Consider the following 16478-nt stretch of genomic DNA (forward strand, 5'->3'; position numbering starts at 1 on the left):
GAATTATGTGCCAAAATTGCATTTTGTTATTTTGTTTGTTTTACCAGCACACAGACGGATCATTAAAAATACTTGCAACAGAAGTGAATGGAAATCTGCCATCGCTATTAAAATGTGTGCAGAAATTTTATTATACTCCAAATTTTCATTTTGGCATTTATATGACATTAAAGCTACTTGTATGTACCTGAAAGTGAATGATCTTGGCATATGTTTCAGAGATGGACTCTGCATAGAAAGGTGTGGTCCCCAGCAACATCTCATAAGCACAAATGCCCAGAGCCCACCAGTCACACTCAGGACCATAACCTCCACCTCCCTCAACTGCTCTTAAGATCTCTGGAGACAAATAGTCTGGGGTCCCGACTGCTAAAGACGAGTGCACCTGCAAAGAAAAGAAGATAGATTTAAAAAAAAAATAGAAATAACTAAAAGCCATGACCTGCTTCAAGGAAATACTAGAATGTAGCAAAATCATCGCTGCGTGTTTTTAGTCCTGTCTTAAAAATGAACAAATAAGGAAGCTCCATGACAAGTAAACTGAGTTTTTGTTGTTGTTGTTGTTTGTTTGTTTGTTTTTGTTTTTTTAATTACAGCCGAGGAGGTCAGATGCGCCCTCCCTCTGAAAGCAGTCTTGTCACAGACAAACAGAAGAAAATGGTATTGAGTTGAAAAGGAACACAATTTGTCCCGTACTTCAGCTAGAATGAAAAAAAGACTCAAAGCTGGAGTTATTAAGTGTCTTTACGCTGCGCAGCTGCCTCTTCTTCTCTCATTCTCTCTCCCCCCCTCTCCTGTTGCTACTTCAATCGTGAAACTGATCAATGATCAGCTGATTGGCTTTTCTCTCTTGTTTGTTTATCGCCCACTTTGCACCAGAAAGAGAAAACCAGCGGATGTCGCGCTAAACAACAGCAGCAGATTTAAGCTCGATGAGCTGTTGTTAGAATTGATTTAATATTACTTTCTAGTATCAGCTGATGTTTGCTGGGTCTAGCAAAGTTTTTACAGGGGGGGCAGGTAGGGCATTAACAGGGATTGGGGGGCACAAAGAAATACTTTTCTTTCTTATTCTCATTTAAAATGTCTAGCTTTTAATAAATAATTATCTGACTCTTACAGCCAGAGTGGTCATAATGTAAAATGTATAGAAAACATACATATATACCAACAAGACAGTGTGCATCACTGTCACAACACCATTTGTGTTCATTCAAAGGCTTCATGGCTTTTCCTATAATACCTGGTGGGCTGGTCTCTAGTCAAAATGCCCGGTCCGATTTTTTTGTCCCAGTCCAGCCCTGTCCGGGTCAAGGGATGTGCAGACCTTCCTCTCTCCAGGTATTGCGTGACATATTGTAATCTTTACTGTAAAACTAGACTGTTGCTATGAGTTAGTTTAAGAATGTAACTGAGAATGTATGAGAGCACTACTTTTAGGAGACAGTGTTGCTTTTTATGCACATCTTTTTTTGTGAAAACTAATGTCTGTCTGTCTGTCCGTTGTTACTTGCACACAATGAACTCTCACCATCCCATCATCAAGTAGCCTCAGACAGGAACCAAAGTCTCCCAGTCTAATATGCCCATCAGCTGTCAACAGGATGTTGTCAGGTTTGATGTCTCTGTGTAAGAAAACAGGTAAATAGGGCTATTTAACCTCTAAATGTCAGATTTCATTAACAAAAAAAGTCATTATGATCAAATGATTATAGTTTGTTTATGTTAGTCAGTTTTAGGAAAGAGCTAATATTAATATTTGAACCTCATATCTCTGATACATATATTTTAGATAATGTTTCTCTGCAAACTCGGTACACAGCAAATTCAAAAGTGTTAAATGTTTTGGTGTTAATAGTCTTCTTGCAAAAGTAGAGTTAATTTTACTCTAAGCAGAGTCACATTCTTTTAATGTAACTCTGAGGTGTAAAATGATAGTAGTTAAAATCAAGTGTTAAAAATGAGTGTTTCTCTGTCAAATCTGGAGGTGTTACAATGGAAACATTAACTCTTGACCTCTTAACTCTGAACTCCTACAGGGGCTATGACACCAATAGAGTAAATTCACAGACTCCGCCCCCAGCACGGCTCCAATCGAAGCTGAAGTGAAGCCATTTCAGAGCATTTTGCTCTACATATTTGAGTTGTTTGCCATGCTTGGTAAGTCATTTTTCAAAGATTGTTTCAATTATTATTATGAGCTTTTACTTCTGTGGCTCTTTGGAGTTGAGACAAAGCTGTGTGAAAGGCATTAGCCATGTTGCTCGCTGATAGCATAATATTCTGTTTTAGCTAGCTGAAAGGTATTGTTTGCGGGCAAATACCACAGCCTTGAAAAAAGCTTGCATGTGAATTTTCAGTCAAACTTTTGGTCAAATACACCTAAAACAATGTCTAGAATGTGAAATGTTGGTATAATGGTGCTACTTGAAGCCTGAAAACGATCGCCCATAAAAAAAAAACGAGCAAACAGCAGTAGCTGACGTCCTGACTGGGTTCTACGTTAGCATAGATCCCTCCAGAGTTTTGTGCACACGGTTTAGGTAAAAATTAAAAAGGTTGAGGTTTTACATTTAGTTCAGTATTACCTGTTGCCTGTGTCTTTGTCTTTTGGGAAAATACTTTACACAAGTAATGGCTCAAAGAGGATTCCTTTTTTTTTTTTTTACTGTGCTGCAATTGTTTACTGGATTATTTGTGCCATTAATTAGTGTCAACTAATTTTTATTCAATCTCCACACAGGATATGCTTGTGAAGATGGAATATGGGGGAGAGCAGAAGTGCGTTGAAGTTCCACAAAGTGATGAATGAAGGACATGCATATTGTATTGAAGAAATAAGTGATGAGAATGCTGTTATTTGCATTTACCATGTCAGACCTTTTGATAAACAAAATTCTAATGAAAGTGAGAACATGTACACTGTTACATCTTTCAGAAAATGTTTTGAAATTGTGGTGCACAGTTCAGAATAAATGTTTTTCAAAAACCATTGCATCTTTTTAGTAAATGTTTATTTCCAAAAGAAATTTCTAGAAGTTCAGAACAGTAAAATTCCCGCTTTTTAGAATGAATTAGAAGATAACTCTTACGTAGTTAAACTAAAATACTCTTTGAGAGTTAATATATAAACTCTTAACACCAAGTGTTAAATTATCAACTCCAGACAGATTTGGTGTTTAACACTAAATCAGAGTTAACGTACCAACTCTCCAAAAAGAGTTAAATTAACCCTTTCTGGTGTGGACCCATATAGACACTTTAATAGTGTTGAAATCAAATCCGACAGTGTTAATTTGGACATGCTGGATTTGCTGTGTACTTTGCTTCACAGCCAAACTAATGTGACGGTAACTCGATTTCAATCCTTTGAGTTCAAAGTTTATTTTGCACAACGACACTGATGAGCTAATAAGACCAGAACAGTTTTACAAACGAACAACAGATATTAATAATTAATAATAATCAATAACGCAATAAGATCACGTGACAAATATATTTCAACGTGTATGTGACAGCAACAGAAGTGAAATGTATGCTTGTGTATTTCTTTTGAATTTATGTATATCTCGGTATGTGGGTAATATTTTTTAACACATGTAAAACTGACAATTTGATACAAAAAGATGTTTTTTCATGTTTACATTCCACTTGAAATTTCAATTGAATGAAATATTTTCTGTTTTTTAACTGCAAACAGAGAAAAACAAAAAAAGTAAAAAATCAATAAGCAGTCTACCTGTGCACATAACCCAGTCTATGGACTGAGTCAATGGCCATAACCATCTCTGCCAAGTAGAACTGAGCCATGTCCTCAGGGATCCGATCCTCAAATTTACTGAGGAGAGTCAGCAGGTCTCCACCTACATAATAATCCATCACCAGGTACTGAGTGAGAAGGGATTGGAAGGTTGTGAAAATTAGTAATCGGATTCAAGTTAAATATAAAATGCTAAAATGTAGACAACACATTTGTAAAACATATTTATCTGATTGACCATGTATAAACATACCAGGTAGTTATCATCTTGAAAGGCATAGTGCAACTCTGTGATCCAGCGTCTGTCACCCCTTAACAAAACTTCCCTCTCTTCTTGGTAACATGCTGTCTGTGTAAAGCATGAAGAGAACTCGATGCCAGACAAATGAAAAGCAGCAGGCAGAAAAATATAATGCTGAATTATCAATAACAAAAACCTTATAGATTTAAAGTTTGAGTCCCCATTATGTTGTCATAACCCTATTCTTAGTGTTGTGAATGTGAGGTTATCTGTGCTTGTGTACCTCTCCTCGCCTCAGCATGTCCCACTTATTCATAATCTTCAGAGCATACACTTGTTGTGTGTTTCGCATCTTTGCCACTGCGACCTGTGGTAGTGACAAGACCAAAAGCAGCACAATAACCACTTAAACGATTGGATGCACAAAACGAGAAGACTGTCACAATTGGTGATTTGTCTAAAACATTCTAACAGTGAGAGATGGTCGTGTTCTGTATCGAATTATGTACAAATGAAACATTGCTTATTGGAATATTTGAATGTTTTGACAAACACTCATTCACCTGCCAAATATCAGAATACTTCTCAGTATAATAGCTCAAAGCATTGCTTTGGGGAACTTTTTTTTGTTCTTTTGGTTGCTCTTTTTCAATTCAGTTTGTTCAACTGAGTTCTATTTATATAGTGTCAAATCACAACAACAGTGTTGCCTCAAAGCATTTTATACTCTAAGGTAAAGACCCTGCAATTATACAGAGAAAACAGAGAAAACCCCAACAATCTGATGACCCCCTAGGGGCAAGCACTTTGGCAACAGTGTGAAGGAAGCCAGACTCAAGGAGGGGTAGTCATCTGCTGCAACCAGTTGGAGGTGAGGGGAGTAAGACAGTAAGAGAGCCTGATGATTAATAATAACTACCTGCAGAGTGTTGTATAAACACATAGTGAGTAAAAAGAGATGAATGAAGAATTCTCAGTGCATCGTGGAAAGCCCCCAGTGGCCCAAGCCTATTGTAGAATTAATTAAGGGAGGAGTCAGGGTGACCTAATCTAGCCCTCAAAAAGGAACATCTTAAGCCTAATCTTAAAAGTAGAGAGGGCATTTGTCTCCCAAATCCAAGATGGTTTCACAGAAGAGGGGCTTGAAAGCTAAAAGCTCTGTTTGCAATTCTGCTTTTAAATATCCCAGGAACAGAATCAGAATCAGAGAGACTTTATTTATCCCCAAAGGAACTCCAAGTAAGCCAGCAGTCTGAGAGTTAAGTGCTCCTTTGGGGTGATATGGTACTATGAGGTCTTTAAGATAAGATGGGGTCTGATTATTCAACACTTTGTATGTGTGGAAAAGGTTTTTAAATGTGATTCTGGATTTAACGGGGAGCCAATGAAGAAAAGCCAGGATTAGCAAGATCTGCTCTCTTTCTAGTCCCTGTCAGTACTCTCCATGCATGTAATGAATTACAATTGTTCAGCCTACAAGTAAAAAATGCACGACCTAGTTCTTCAGCATAAATCTGAGACAGGATGCTTCTAATTTTAGAGATATTGCACAAAGATATTGCTGCAATGCACTGTGTTGGTGCATGGCAATTAAGAAGAAGTAGGTGGCAGAATTATATCCTTAAACATAGTTTAAGAACAAGATCCAGAGTGTGATTAAAGTGGTGGGTTAGTTCTATTCTGTTTTGAGCAAAGGCAATTGAGCCTAATAATCAATTAAAGGCCATCTTGATGCTGTCATTTTCAGTATCTGCACTGATGTTTAATTCACCAACAATAATTATTTTCTCTTAGCTGAGCACTAAATCAGATAAGAAAGTCTGAGAAGTAAAGTACAAAAGCCCAGGTGGATGATAGGTAACAACAAATAATAAAATAATAAAATACTTTAACCCTAAGTCCTCAAAAACACATCCACCTTTGATCCTCGAGCCAAAAAACGGCCACGCCCAAAAAAGTGCTATAAAAATGTTATATATTAATATTTTTTTCCACTTTAAATGAGTCAGTCTTTTAAAACTACTTCTGCCTGAAATATATAAAGTTTTAATTATATTTCAGGGGTTTTAACCCTTTAAATCCCAGTTTCTTTACATGAGCGCACTGGTTTTTTAGCCGAAAAAAACAAAAAACTTAAAAATTTTCCAGAAAATACATTTGAAGTAATATTTGATTGTTATTATAATTAGGCCTTTATATGGGACAAAAATTGCCACCAACATTCATTTTGATCCATCATTTTTTTTTTTTTTTTTTGCAGGGGCAGTAAATATCATGTTTTCACGTTTTTCCACCACTAAATGCTTATTGCCTTGTTGTTTTTTAAAATAAAATAAAAAAAATATGTAAATAAAAATACAAGATCACTTTGAACCAGAGAAACATTTATTTTAGAAGGATAAACTTCAACATTTATGTTGTTGGGAATGTAGAAATGTCATTTCCTCTACTGCCAGACTGGCTCGATTTATGTCCACAATATAGTCCACACAGTCACTGTAAAATGAGACGCCAAGGAGGTTGTGGAAGCCACCGATTTATTCTCCTCCTGCAGGAGTAGGTGCCAACAACCTAACAAAAAATGAAAACAAAAGAAAAGAAAAAAAACCTGTGTATATTTTGGACAAGAATGGGCAAGAATGAAAAAAATGCGTGCGTAACTGACACGTAATGACACGTACCTTTTTGCCCAAATCTTTATACCATATTTCACCGGCTTTTTTGGAATGTACTGCCTGAAGCTGCACCTGCCTCTGAATGGGACGAGTTTTTCATCCAAACAGGTCTCTGTCTGGACGCACAGCATCTGCAGGTGGTGCGCCCACACTATGAAGGCAGCCATCTGGCAGCCGTTGGTATAGTTTGTCTTCATGTCATCGGCATTGCCTGTCATCATGCCGTCAAGCGCAGCGTCCTGATGTGATGAAACCTGTTGTGGGACATCGTAGCCCGGATTTCCCACTCGAGAGGCAAAGGATTGTTTCATTCTTTGACCTGTAAACACCGGCCAAAGTGAGCAGCCCACGTGAGTAGCACGAATTTCCTCTGTCCATATTTCGCTATTCTGCGCCTCCCGTATGGTCATAAACTTGATCCCTTAGGAGCTGTGCACAGCTGAATATAGTTGCATATCCAGAGACAAAGAGGAGTTGAAAAGGGTGCAGAGAGAGCTGAGGGGACTGATAAGGAATGGGAAGGACAGCTACAGGCAGAAGATGGAGAACCAGCTTCAGCAAAACAACGTTGGTGAAGTCTGGAGAGGCCTCAGAACCATCTCGGGCCACAAACAGCAGAACTCTCTGCCTGGGAGGGATGTGAGATGGGCAAATGAACTGAATCATTTCTTCAACCGATTTGACTCAGCCATGAGGCAGTCTACAACATCGGCTGCAGACTCACCCACCCCCACTGCTGCTGTTCCACCTCAGACACTTCACACCTCCTCTATTCACCCTGCTCACTCCCCCCCACCCCCAACAACAGCTTCCAACACACACTCAACACAAGGCTCCAGCCTGTCTCTCTCAACCACCCAGGTTAGGAGGGAACTGAGGAGGATTAATGGCAAGAAGGCAGCGGGCCCAGATGGCATCAGCTCGAGGGTCGTCAGGTCCTGCGCGGACCAACTGTGTGGGGTGATGGAGCACCTCTTCAACCTGAGCCTGAGGTTGGGAAGAGTCCCACAGCTCTGGAAAACCTCCTGTGTTGTACCAGTGCCAAAGACTTCACGCCCCAAGGACCTCAACAGCTACAGGCCTGTGGGTCTGACATCCCACCTGATGAAGACCCTGGAGCGGTTGGTCCTGGCTCAGCTTTGGCGCCTAATAAGCTCATCACTGGACCCACTTCAGTTTGCCTACCAGCCTGGCATTGGAGCGGATGATGCCGTCATTCACCTCCTACATCGTTCCCTCGCTCACCTGGAGACCGCTGGAAGCACTGTGAGAATCATGTTCTTTGATTTCTCCAGTGCCTTCAACACCATTCTTCCCTCAGTTCTAAAGGACAAGCTGGTGAACTCTGGAGTGGACCATCACCTCACTACCTGGATTTTGGACTACCTCACCGACCGACCACAGTATGTGAGGACTCAGGGCTGTGTGTCGGACAGGGTCGTCTGCAGTACGGGGGCCCCACAGGGAACGGTTCTGGCTCCGTTCCTCTTCACCATCTACACTGCAGACTTCTCCCACAATTCCACCCAGTGCTTCCTGCAGAAGTTCTCTGATGACTCTGCAATAGTCGGCCTCATCACTGATGGGGACGACAAGGAGTACAGAGGACTGACCCAAGACTTTGTGGACTGGTGCCAGCTGAACTACCTCCAGATCAACGCCAGTAAAACCAAGGAACTGGTGGTAGACTTCCGCAGGCACAAGCGTTCTCCACTGCAACCACTGAACATCCAAGGTATGGACATTGAGGCTGTGGACAGCTACAGGTACCTTGGTGTTCATCTGAACAACAGACTGGACTGGACTCATAACTCAGACGCCCTCTACAGGAAAGGGCAGAGCAGGCTGTACCTGCTGCGGAGACTCAGGTCGTTTGGAGTGGAGGGCCCACTCCTAAAGACCTTCTATGACTCTGTGGTGGCTTCTGCTATCTTTTATGGCGTGGTCTGCTGGGGCGGCAGCATCTCTGCCGGGGACAGGAAGAGACTGAACAGGCTGATCCGAAGGGCCAGCTCTGTTCTAGGATGCCCTCTGGACCCAGTGGAGGTGGTGAGTGACAGGAGAATGGTGGCTAAGCTGTCATCCCTGATGGACAACATCTCCCACCCCATGCAGCAGACTGTGACAGCACTGAGCAGCTCCTTCAGTGGGAGACTGCGGCACCCACGGTGTGGGACGGAGAGATTTCGCAGGTCTTTCCTCCCCACTGCTGTCAGACTCCACAACAAAGACTTTAACTGATCAAGCACACACATCCATACATATGCAATAATACTAAGTGCAATAATCTTTTCTGTCATCGTTGTATTTTTACTCAGTTGTATATAGTATTTGTATTCTATTTTTATCTTATTGTATATTTATTTTATTTTATTCTACTGTATATAGTATTTTATTTTATTCTATTCTGTACAGTTGTGTACTGTATTTATTCTTATTGTATCCTAATTTTTGCCTCATAACTTTTGCACTGTCCACTTCCTGCTGTGACAAAACAAATTTCCCACGTGTGGGACTAATAAAGGTTATCTTATCTTATCTTATATATATATATATATATATATATATATATATATATATATATATATATATATATATATATATATACACACACACAGTGTTGGGAAGGTTACTATTAAAATGTATTCCGTGTCGGGCTCGTAGCCAAAAACTACCTTTACTTTGTTGTATGGGTCAACTTTGCTAGCGAGAGACAGAGAGAGGTGTTGAAAGGCTGCTCCAACGGAACTTATTGTTTCAGAGGAAAACACAAACACAGTGTACAGTCGAGTCTTAATAGCTTACTTACAACTGGGCTCGTCAGGAACTCTTTTGTGCTGCAGTGGTTATTATTATATTTACATGCTTCCAGCTCCCGTTTCTGGTCGGTGACAACTCGTACTTTTCCACTCTCCTTTTTCTCCCTCCCTCGCTCACAGACACATAACAGGTATGACAGTCCATTCTCCCTGCAGCACAGACTACACTGCCCATGAGGCTACATTCTTTAGGGCGATGCCTGTAACACTCTGCCTATTGCCATCATATTAAATAATTTTAAAAAATATTTCTTCACGTCATTATGAGACACGAGATTGAGACACAGTCATTTGAGCCTCTTAATGTTTTGTTTGGGTTTCCATCGGCGTGGAATTACCAGAGATAGAGAGGGCATAGCCTACCATATGAAACAGGGAAAGACCGCCGTGTAATTCTTTTATTTCAACAAAGTAACTGTATTCTGAATACCACCTTTTTAAACGGTAACTGTAACGGAATACAGTTACTCATATTTTGTATTTTAAATACGTAACGGCGGTACATGTATTCCGTTACTCCCCAAAACTGTATATATATAGTTCGGCCGCTGTGTCAATCACCGGATCAAGGCGATATGGCTGCTGTGACAGTCGCCGCGTGTGCCAGAAATCAAGTTATTTTTCCATTTTTCTAAGTACATTGAACAGCTTGTTTATGATCTCCTCTCCCCTGGGTACAGTGTCGAATCGTTTCTGCCTCTGAAATATCCGTCATGAATCTCATAAATCATCTGTGAAGGACAATTGTCTAATCACTCTCCTGTATCCTCACATTTTCTCATACTCCTACTCTGTGCGTTTATGGGCACGTTTTCTGTGCAGACAGGAAAAGTCGTCAAAATGACATACTTCAGCACTACGGCTTATTCTCATTTATTCTCATAAAAAGTCTGCATCAACAATCTGAGTTTGAAGCCAAATAAAGTCAGATTTGGTTTTGGTTCTAGCTTTTATAGTTATTTGTTTTTATTGCAGTGTGGCATTTTAAGATTTTTGAAATTAGACACAAAGATGTCCAAAAAAAAACCTTTTTTTGGCACAAAGATCTTTATTTTATTTTTTTTAGGCAAAAAGACCTTTATTATTTTTTAAAAACACACATGCCATTGTGCAGCATTGATAGTGACAGAAAAATCATTGTAGTCAACAAAAAAAGTGGGAAAAATAATGAATTTTGGACCATTGCTTTAAATGTGAAAACATGGCGCCACCTGCTGGCCAAATAAAAAAATTACAAATGTAAGCCCCCGACTCCCCAGAAAAGTCCAGAACTGCATTCATTTATGTTATGATAAATTTGGGATGAAAAATAGGGTTTATGATGGTTTTCAATGGGGCGTTTTTTGCCACGAGGACTAAAGGTGGATGCATTTCTGTAGCTTAGCCATTTTAGGCTAATCTAATGAATTTAGACCACAATTTTAAAATAAAATAAAAAAATGTTTGGCAAGTTTGGCTATATTTTATTCAACACAGTGAAAATGGCTTGAAATTAAAAAACACAGTGGCTGAAAAATGGCTCGAGGACTTATTAAGGGATATTAATACAACAAAAGTAATACTTTAAAATAATAATAATAAAAGGCTTTCAAATGAATTGAAACTCTGTCTCCAGCTGTGTGTGGCACGAAAAGTTAAGGAGAACACAACTCAAAGCAGCTTTATTGCTGGAATTGCAGAAAAATACAGACCACTAACCACAGCTGGACTGGCCATCGGGGATACTGGGCATTTGCCTGGTGGGCCGATGGTAATTTTTTGTTTGCTGGACCAATTACAGACGAGGAGGTCGGATGCACCCTCCCCCTTGCTTGGGCAATGGCTCTGAAAACAATCTTATCACAGACAAATAGAATAAAATGGTATTGAGGTACTTCAGCTAGAGTGAAAAAAAAGACTCAAAGCTGGAGTTAGTCTGTGTCGTTGCTGCACACCTGTTTCTTCTTCTTTCATTCTCTCCCCCTCCCTCTCTTGTTGCTGCTTCAATCATGAAACTGATCAGTGATCAGCTGATTGGCTTTTCTCTCGTTTGTTTATCGCCCACTTTGCGCCAGAAAGAGGAAACCAGTGGATGTCACGCTAAACAACAGCAGCAGGTTTATGCTTGATAAGCTGTTGTTAGAATTGATTTAATATTACTTTCTAGTATCAGCTGATGTTTGCTGGAGCCACAGCCATAAAAGCTGCTGGTGTTGATATCGGTTTGGATATGTGGTGAGAGGGAAATGTGAACATGAAAACAAGAGATGTCCTTACTAGTGATGCGCGAATCATGAACGAATCGTTCAATACTCGAGAATCACTTTACTGACTCATGAATCATGATTCACAAGCCCAACTGACTCACTGACTCATCCCTGTTGCCGTTAACAGTAATGTATCTAGCTTATAATTTAAATTGTGGAGAAAAACACAACATCCAGTATCTTAACAAAAAAATTTCTGCTCTGAACTGGAAGAAAACTGGAGTAGAAGCTCACATTAAGACAATAGCTCCTCGGTTCACAGTAGCATCGCTGTGCTAACATGCTAACAGCACATTTGAGCTACTCCCCCCCTCCCTCCTGTGCTGAATCATAGAGCGAACGAATCACTCACCCCCTCCCTCCCTCCTAGCTCACAGCTTCTTCTTCTTCTTCTTGGTTGGCAACCAATGTTAAGGTGCATTACCGCCCCCTGGCTCACAGCTCAGTGGACATTTAGATGAGAAAATATATATTTGACACATTTAAGGAAAATACTAATAAAATAAAAATAAACAAAATAAATGTTTATTAAGCAATTTTGATAGGAAATTGCTTAATTTTAGAAATGTTTTTGCTGCTATTTGCTCTATAAAATAGTTGTTTTCTTTTAGAATCATTCATCTTAGCAGTAGGATTTACATGAAAAGAGAAACAAATTAAGTTTGAGTGAAAATGTACATTTTTTGCACTCTCTGGTCAACTGACTCAAAAAATCCGATTCACTTCAAAGCTCGATTCAATAAAAAGAATCAAATTTACCATCACTAGTCCTTACTGAATCATCAGTGAATCATCATGAACAGGTGATGGAGAAACAGGTTTACATTTTAGGCGACATGAATGACTTGAAGGGAAGTTATGAACTGTTTCTGAGAGACAAATAACACCAGGATCCTTTTCTATGTAGCTGACAGCTGGTAACTGTGCAGGGGCGGGTCTAGCAAAGTTTTGCCAGGGGGCCAGGTAGGGTATTAACAGGGAAAGGGGGGCACAAAGAAATACTTTTCTTTCTTATTCTCATTTAAATGTCTAGCTTTTAATAAATAATTATCTGAACCTTACAACCAATGTTTTCATCTGATGTAAAATGTATAGAAATCATACGGCGCCGAGTATGACAGCCTCGTCGCAAGCTCCCCCAAGCAACAGCTGGTTTTTGTGTTTAATTTTACTTTTCCTTTATTTTTTCACGAGTAGCACATGTCTCCTTGTGTACGACCGACAAACCTTACTATTTCCATACTGTATATGAATGCTACTTGTTTTGCACATGTCCAACTGCAAACCTCTGTATATTTTAATTTATTGTTTATTCTATTTAATTAAAAAAAAAAAAAAATAAATAAATATATATATATATATATATATTTTTCTATGCGTTTGCACCTTTCGTCCACACGTAAACGGCATTTTTGGTCACTGAAAATGGAGATTTTTAAAAACTCCGGCCAGGGTGGATATTTTTGAAAACTCCGTTTTTGCATTTACGTGTGGACGAGAAAAACGGAGAAAACGCAGCGTCAAAGATGTGCGCATTTTTTGACGTCACACTGTGCGCCACGTTATTATTTCGGTGAAATGAATTTCTACAATACCTTTACTGTTAATTGTACTCTCTGCAGTGTTTAAATGCTTACATATACACACAGTTACTGTCCATCCCCACATACGACTCGGTCCTGCTTCTATGCCCCAGCTTTGTTTACTTTTTCCCACCGAGGCTTCTAGTAGTGATGTGCGGATCGATCCTGAAATATCGATTCCTCCGATACCAGTCATTTATGTTCTAGAATCGATTCTCACATTAAAATATCGATATTTTAGTAATTTAGGGTAAATTTGTAGTTTATCATTAACAGGAACACAGTGGAAAGAAACTATAACATTCGGATTGTCTACATTCAAAGGATCTACTTGCTCTTCCGCCTTTCATAGTCATGTGCGAAATACGGCTGTATAAATGTCTCGCAGCCCCTTGGCGCGCGCACTCACAACAATGGCTGAGCCTAATTGTGCGGACGTATTTTACCTCCACAAACAGCTGAGACGTGGTTTGGATACATGTGGCAAAAAAGTGCTCCACGAGTGAGGTGTTGTGGCTATACTTTCCCAACCTTGAAACCTCAGAATTAGGGAGACAATCAAAAGGGCACATTTTACAGTGTTTATTTATCGGATAAAATACGTTAAATGTCACCATCACCGAAACAGCGGGGGTGTCCAAATTCAGAGGCTGCTTCCACCTGAGGACCCGGCCTTCGCGGTCTAAAGAAAGCCAGGTAGTACGTCACGAGTTCCCTCGGTGGAGTGAAACTCAGCCGTCTGTTCCTTGCTATCTAAAATATAACCGGGCGCTGACGTAAACTCTCGACCGTCTCACACTTTCTTTAGTTTTCTGTTTGATGATTATTCAGCTGTGTGAAAACCCCAGAGGAACCCACCCGAGGGATTAATAAAGTTTAATTTAGTTTAATCTAATCACTTTAATCTCAGCCAAACCGATTTATTCACGAACAAATAAAACACTGAAAAAGCCAAACAATAACATTTTTAAGTTATCAAAGTGACTTATATATCATGTTTAACCCGAGTAGTGAAAGACCGCGGGGGTTTGAAGACGATGTGTCGGCTCAGATATTTGAAGTTTACACAGCTACATTCTCACCTGAAAATATGTCAAAAGTTGTTTTTTTCTTTTTGCGACCCAGAAAGAGAAATAAGAGTAATATTAAAACTAAGTAGCTGCCGCCATTGTTGGAGACTGGAATTGGCTCAGCCGCGCTATGAATTCTGCAATATGGTTTTTCAATTTTGTTGTCCAGGTGGAAATTCGGGAGAATGGTGGCTCCGGGATTCTCCCGGAAAAATCGAGAGGGTTGGCATGTATGGTTGTGGCAACATCACTAACCTTGTCAAACACCTCAGAGTAAATCATATCACAGAATATGACGAGCGTATGTTGAGGCGAACTGAAGAGGAGGACAGGACAGGTGCTGCTAGGGCGAGACAGACGTCTCTCATGGAGTCCTTTAGTGCTGCAGGCAGGCAACGTGTTCAAATAGTGCACAACTTCAGGTTTTTTATTTCTATATGATGAACTCTGCATTATTAAGTGATAAGAACAAGTAATCTGATGTCCTGTAATCATTATGATGCTATAATTTGAGATACAATAAATAAAATACGTTTTTGTACAAAGTATCGATATCGGATCAGTATCGTCGATACCACCCTGGATATTACTTGGTATCGGATCGGAAAGGAAATCGGTGGTATCGCACATCACTAGCTTCTAGACTTCTGATTGGCCAACATTTCTGCACGGTTAGGAATATATCGCCACCTGTTGCTTTGGCATGTTCCTAGCAGCGTTTTCCTTCATTTCTGCCTTTCCGTGTGGACGGGATTATTTTTTAAAATGAAAACCGAAAATCTCCGTTTTCAAAAATACCGTGTATGTGTGGACGTAGCCTCAAGGAACAGATAAACAAACACAGAGACATGACTGAGGAAGATGTAGCGAGGTACAGAGAGAGGGAGCCCGAGAGAGAGAGACAGAGATAGAGACAGTGAAACATGGAGACTGGACAGAGACAGACAGGCTAGCAATGAAAGGGAACCGACTAAACAAGAAACTGAGAACTAGCAAACTCAAAAGCATAACGAAATAATACACTCAGGAAATAACAAATTAACTTGTACCTCTTTACAGAAATAACTAACAGGTCCAGGCAAACTCAAATCCTGGGTCAGATGACTAAACTGTAAAAACCAAAATTGTAATATAAAAGTATTTTACTGTGTATTTTACAATTTTGTACTGTTTTTCTAGAATATCATTAAATTTACATAAATAGACTGTTATTTTACATTTCAAATGTAAAATAACGTAAAATCACTGTAAATGTAATAAAACATAATTTTCTTGTTTTTTAAGTATATTTGTCTGTACATATGCATATGTAGATTGTTAAAATACATTCACAAATGTATCATAATTTCACAAATATTTGTCCATTATTTGAAAAATTGAACTGTTAAATTCAAATGTAATGCTATGGAAAAATATATAAAATGATTCTTATAAACTTTTTTTTTTTTACATCAAATAATATTATTTAGGACGTTCGTGGCTCAAGAGTTTGCAGTTCGCCTTGTAATCAGAAGGTTGCCGGTTCGAGCCCCGGCTCGGACAGTCTCGGTCGTTGTGTCCTTGGGCAAGACACTTCACCTACCACCTACTGGTGATGGCCAGAGGGGCCGATGGCGCGATATGGCAGCCTCGCTTCTGTCAGTCTGCCCCAGGGCAGCTGTGGCTACAGCTGTAGCTGCCTCCACCAGTGTGTGAATGTGAGAGTGAATGAATAGTGGAATTGTAAAGTGCTTTGAGGGTCTCGAAAAGCGCTATATAAATGCAATCCATTATTATTATTTAAACCAACTGTTAACTGTATATTTCTGTACATTTAAGTATTATTATTCATATTGCTGCATTCATTTACCTTGTTTATAGGTAATTTCATTGTTTAATCACGTTAAAATGTTCATAATTTAATGTTTAAAAGCACTTGAAAAAGGCAAAATCCCATGTAAAATTAGGGCAACAAACTGTATTGTCATTACTGAAAATAACCGTATTTTTATGAGAAAGTTATTTTCTGGTATTATTTTGGTGCCCCAGCTGCCGGAAAATTACTGTTTTTTTAGGATTTTTTTTTTTACAGTGTAGTCAATATG

The 16478-nt window shown here is 39.4% G+C and overlaps 1 protein-coding gene across 2 annotated transcripts in view; it reads right to left on the reverse strand.

Annotated features, from left to right (window-relative positions):
- dmpk (DM1 protein kinase) overlaps nt 1-16478 on the reverse strand; it is an 80924-nt gene that overhangs the window by 16976 nt on the left and 47470 nt on the right. For both annotated transcript variants that reach the window (XM_026181946.1, XM_026181945.1), the window contains exons 3-7: nt 4285-4368; nt 4014-4109; nt 3740-3888; nt 1532-1625; nt 188-385 (exon numbers count right to left, since the gene is read on the reverse strand). In XM_026181946.1, the coding sequence (XP_026037731.1) occupies nt 188-385; nt 1532-1625; nt 3740-3888; nt 4014-4109; nt 4285-4368 (621 nt within the window). The remainder of the gene's footprint in view (nt 1-187; nt 386-1531; nt 1626-3739; nt 3889-4013; nt 4110-4284; nt 4369-16478) is intronic.

Source organism: Astatotilapia calliptera, chromosome 10 (genome assembly GCF_900246225.1).
Source record: "Astatotilapia calliptera chromosome 10, fAstCal1.2, whole genome shotgun sequence".
NCBI classification, from domain to species: Eukaryota; Metazoa; Chordata; class Actinopteri; order Cichliformes; family Cichlidae; genus Astatotilapia; species Astatotilapia calliptera.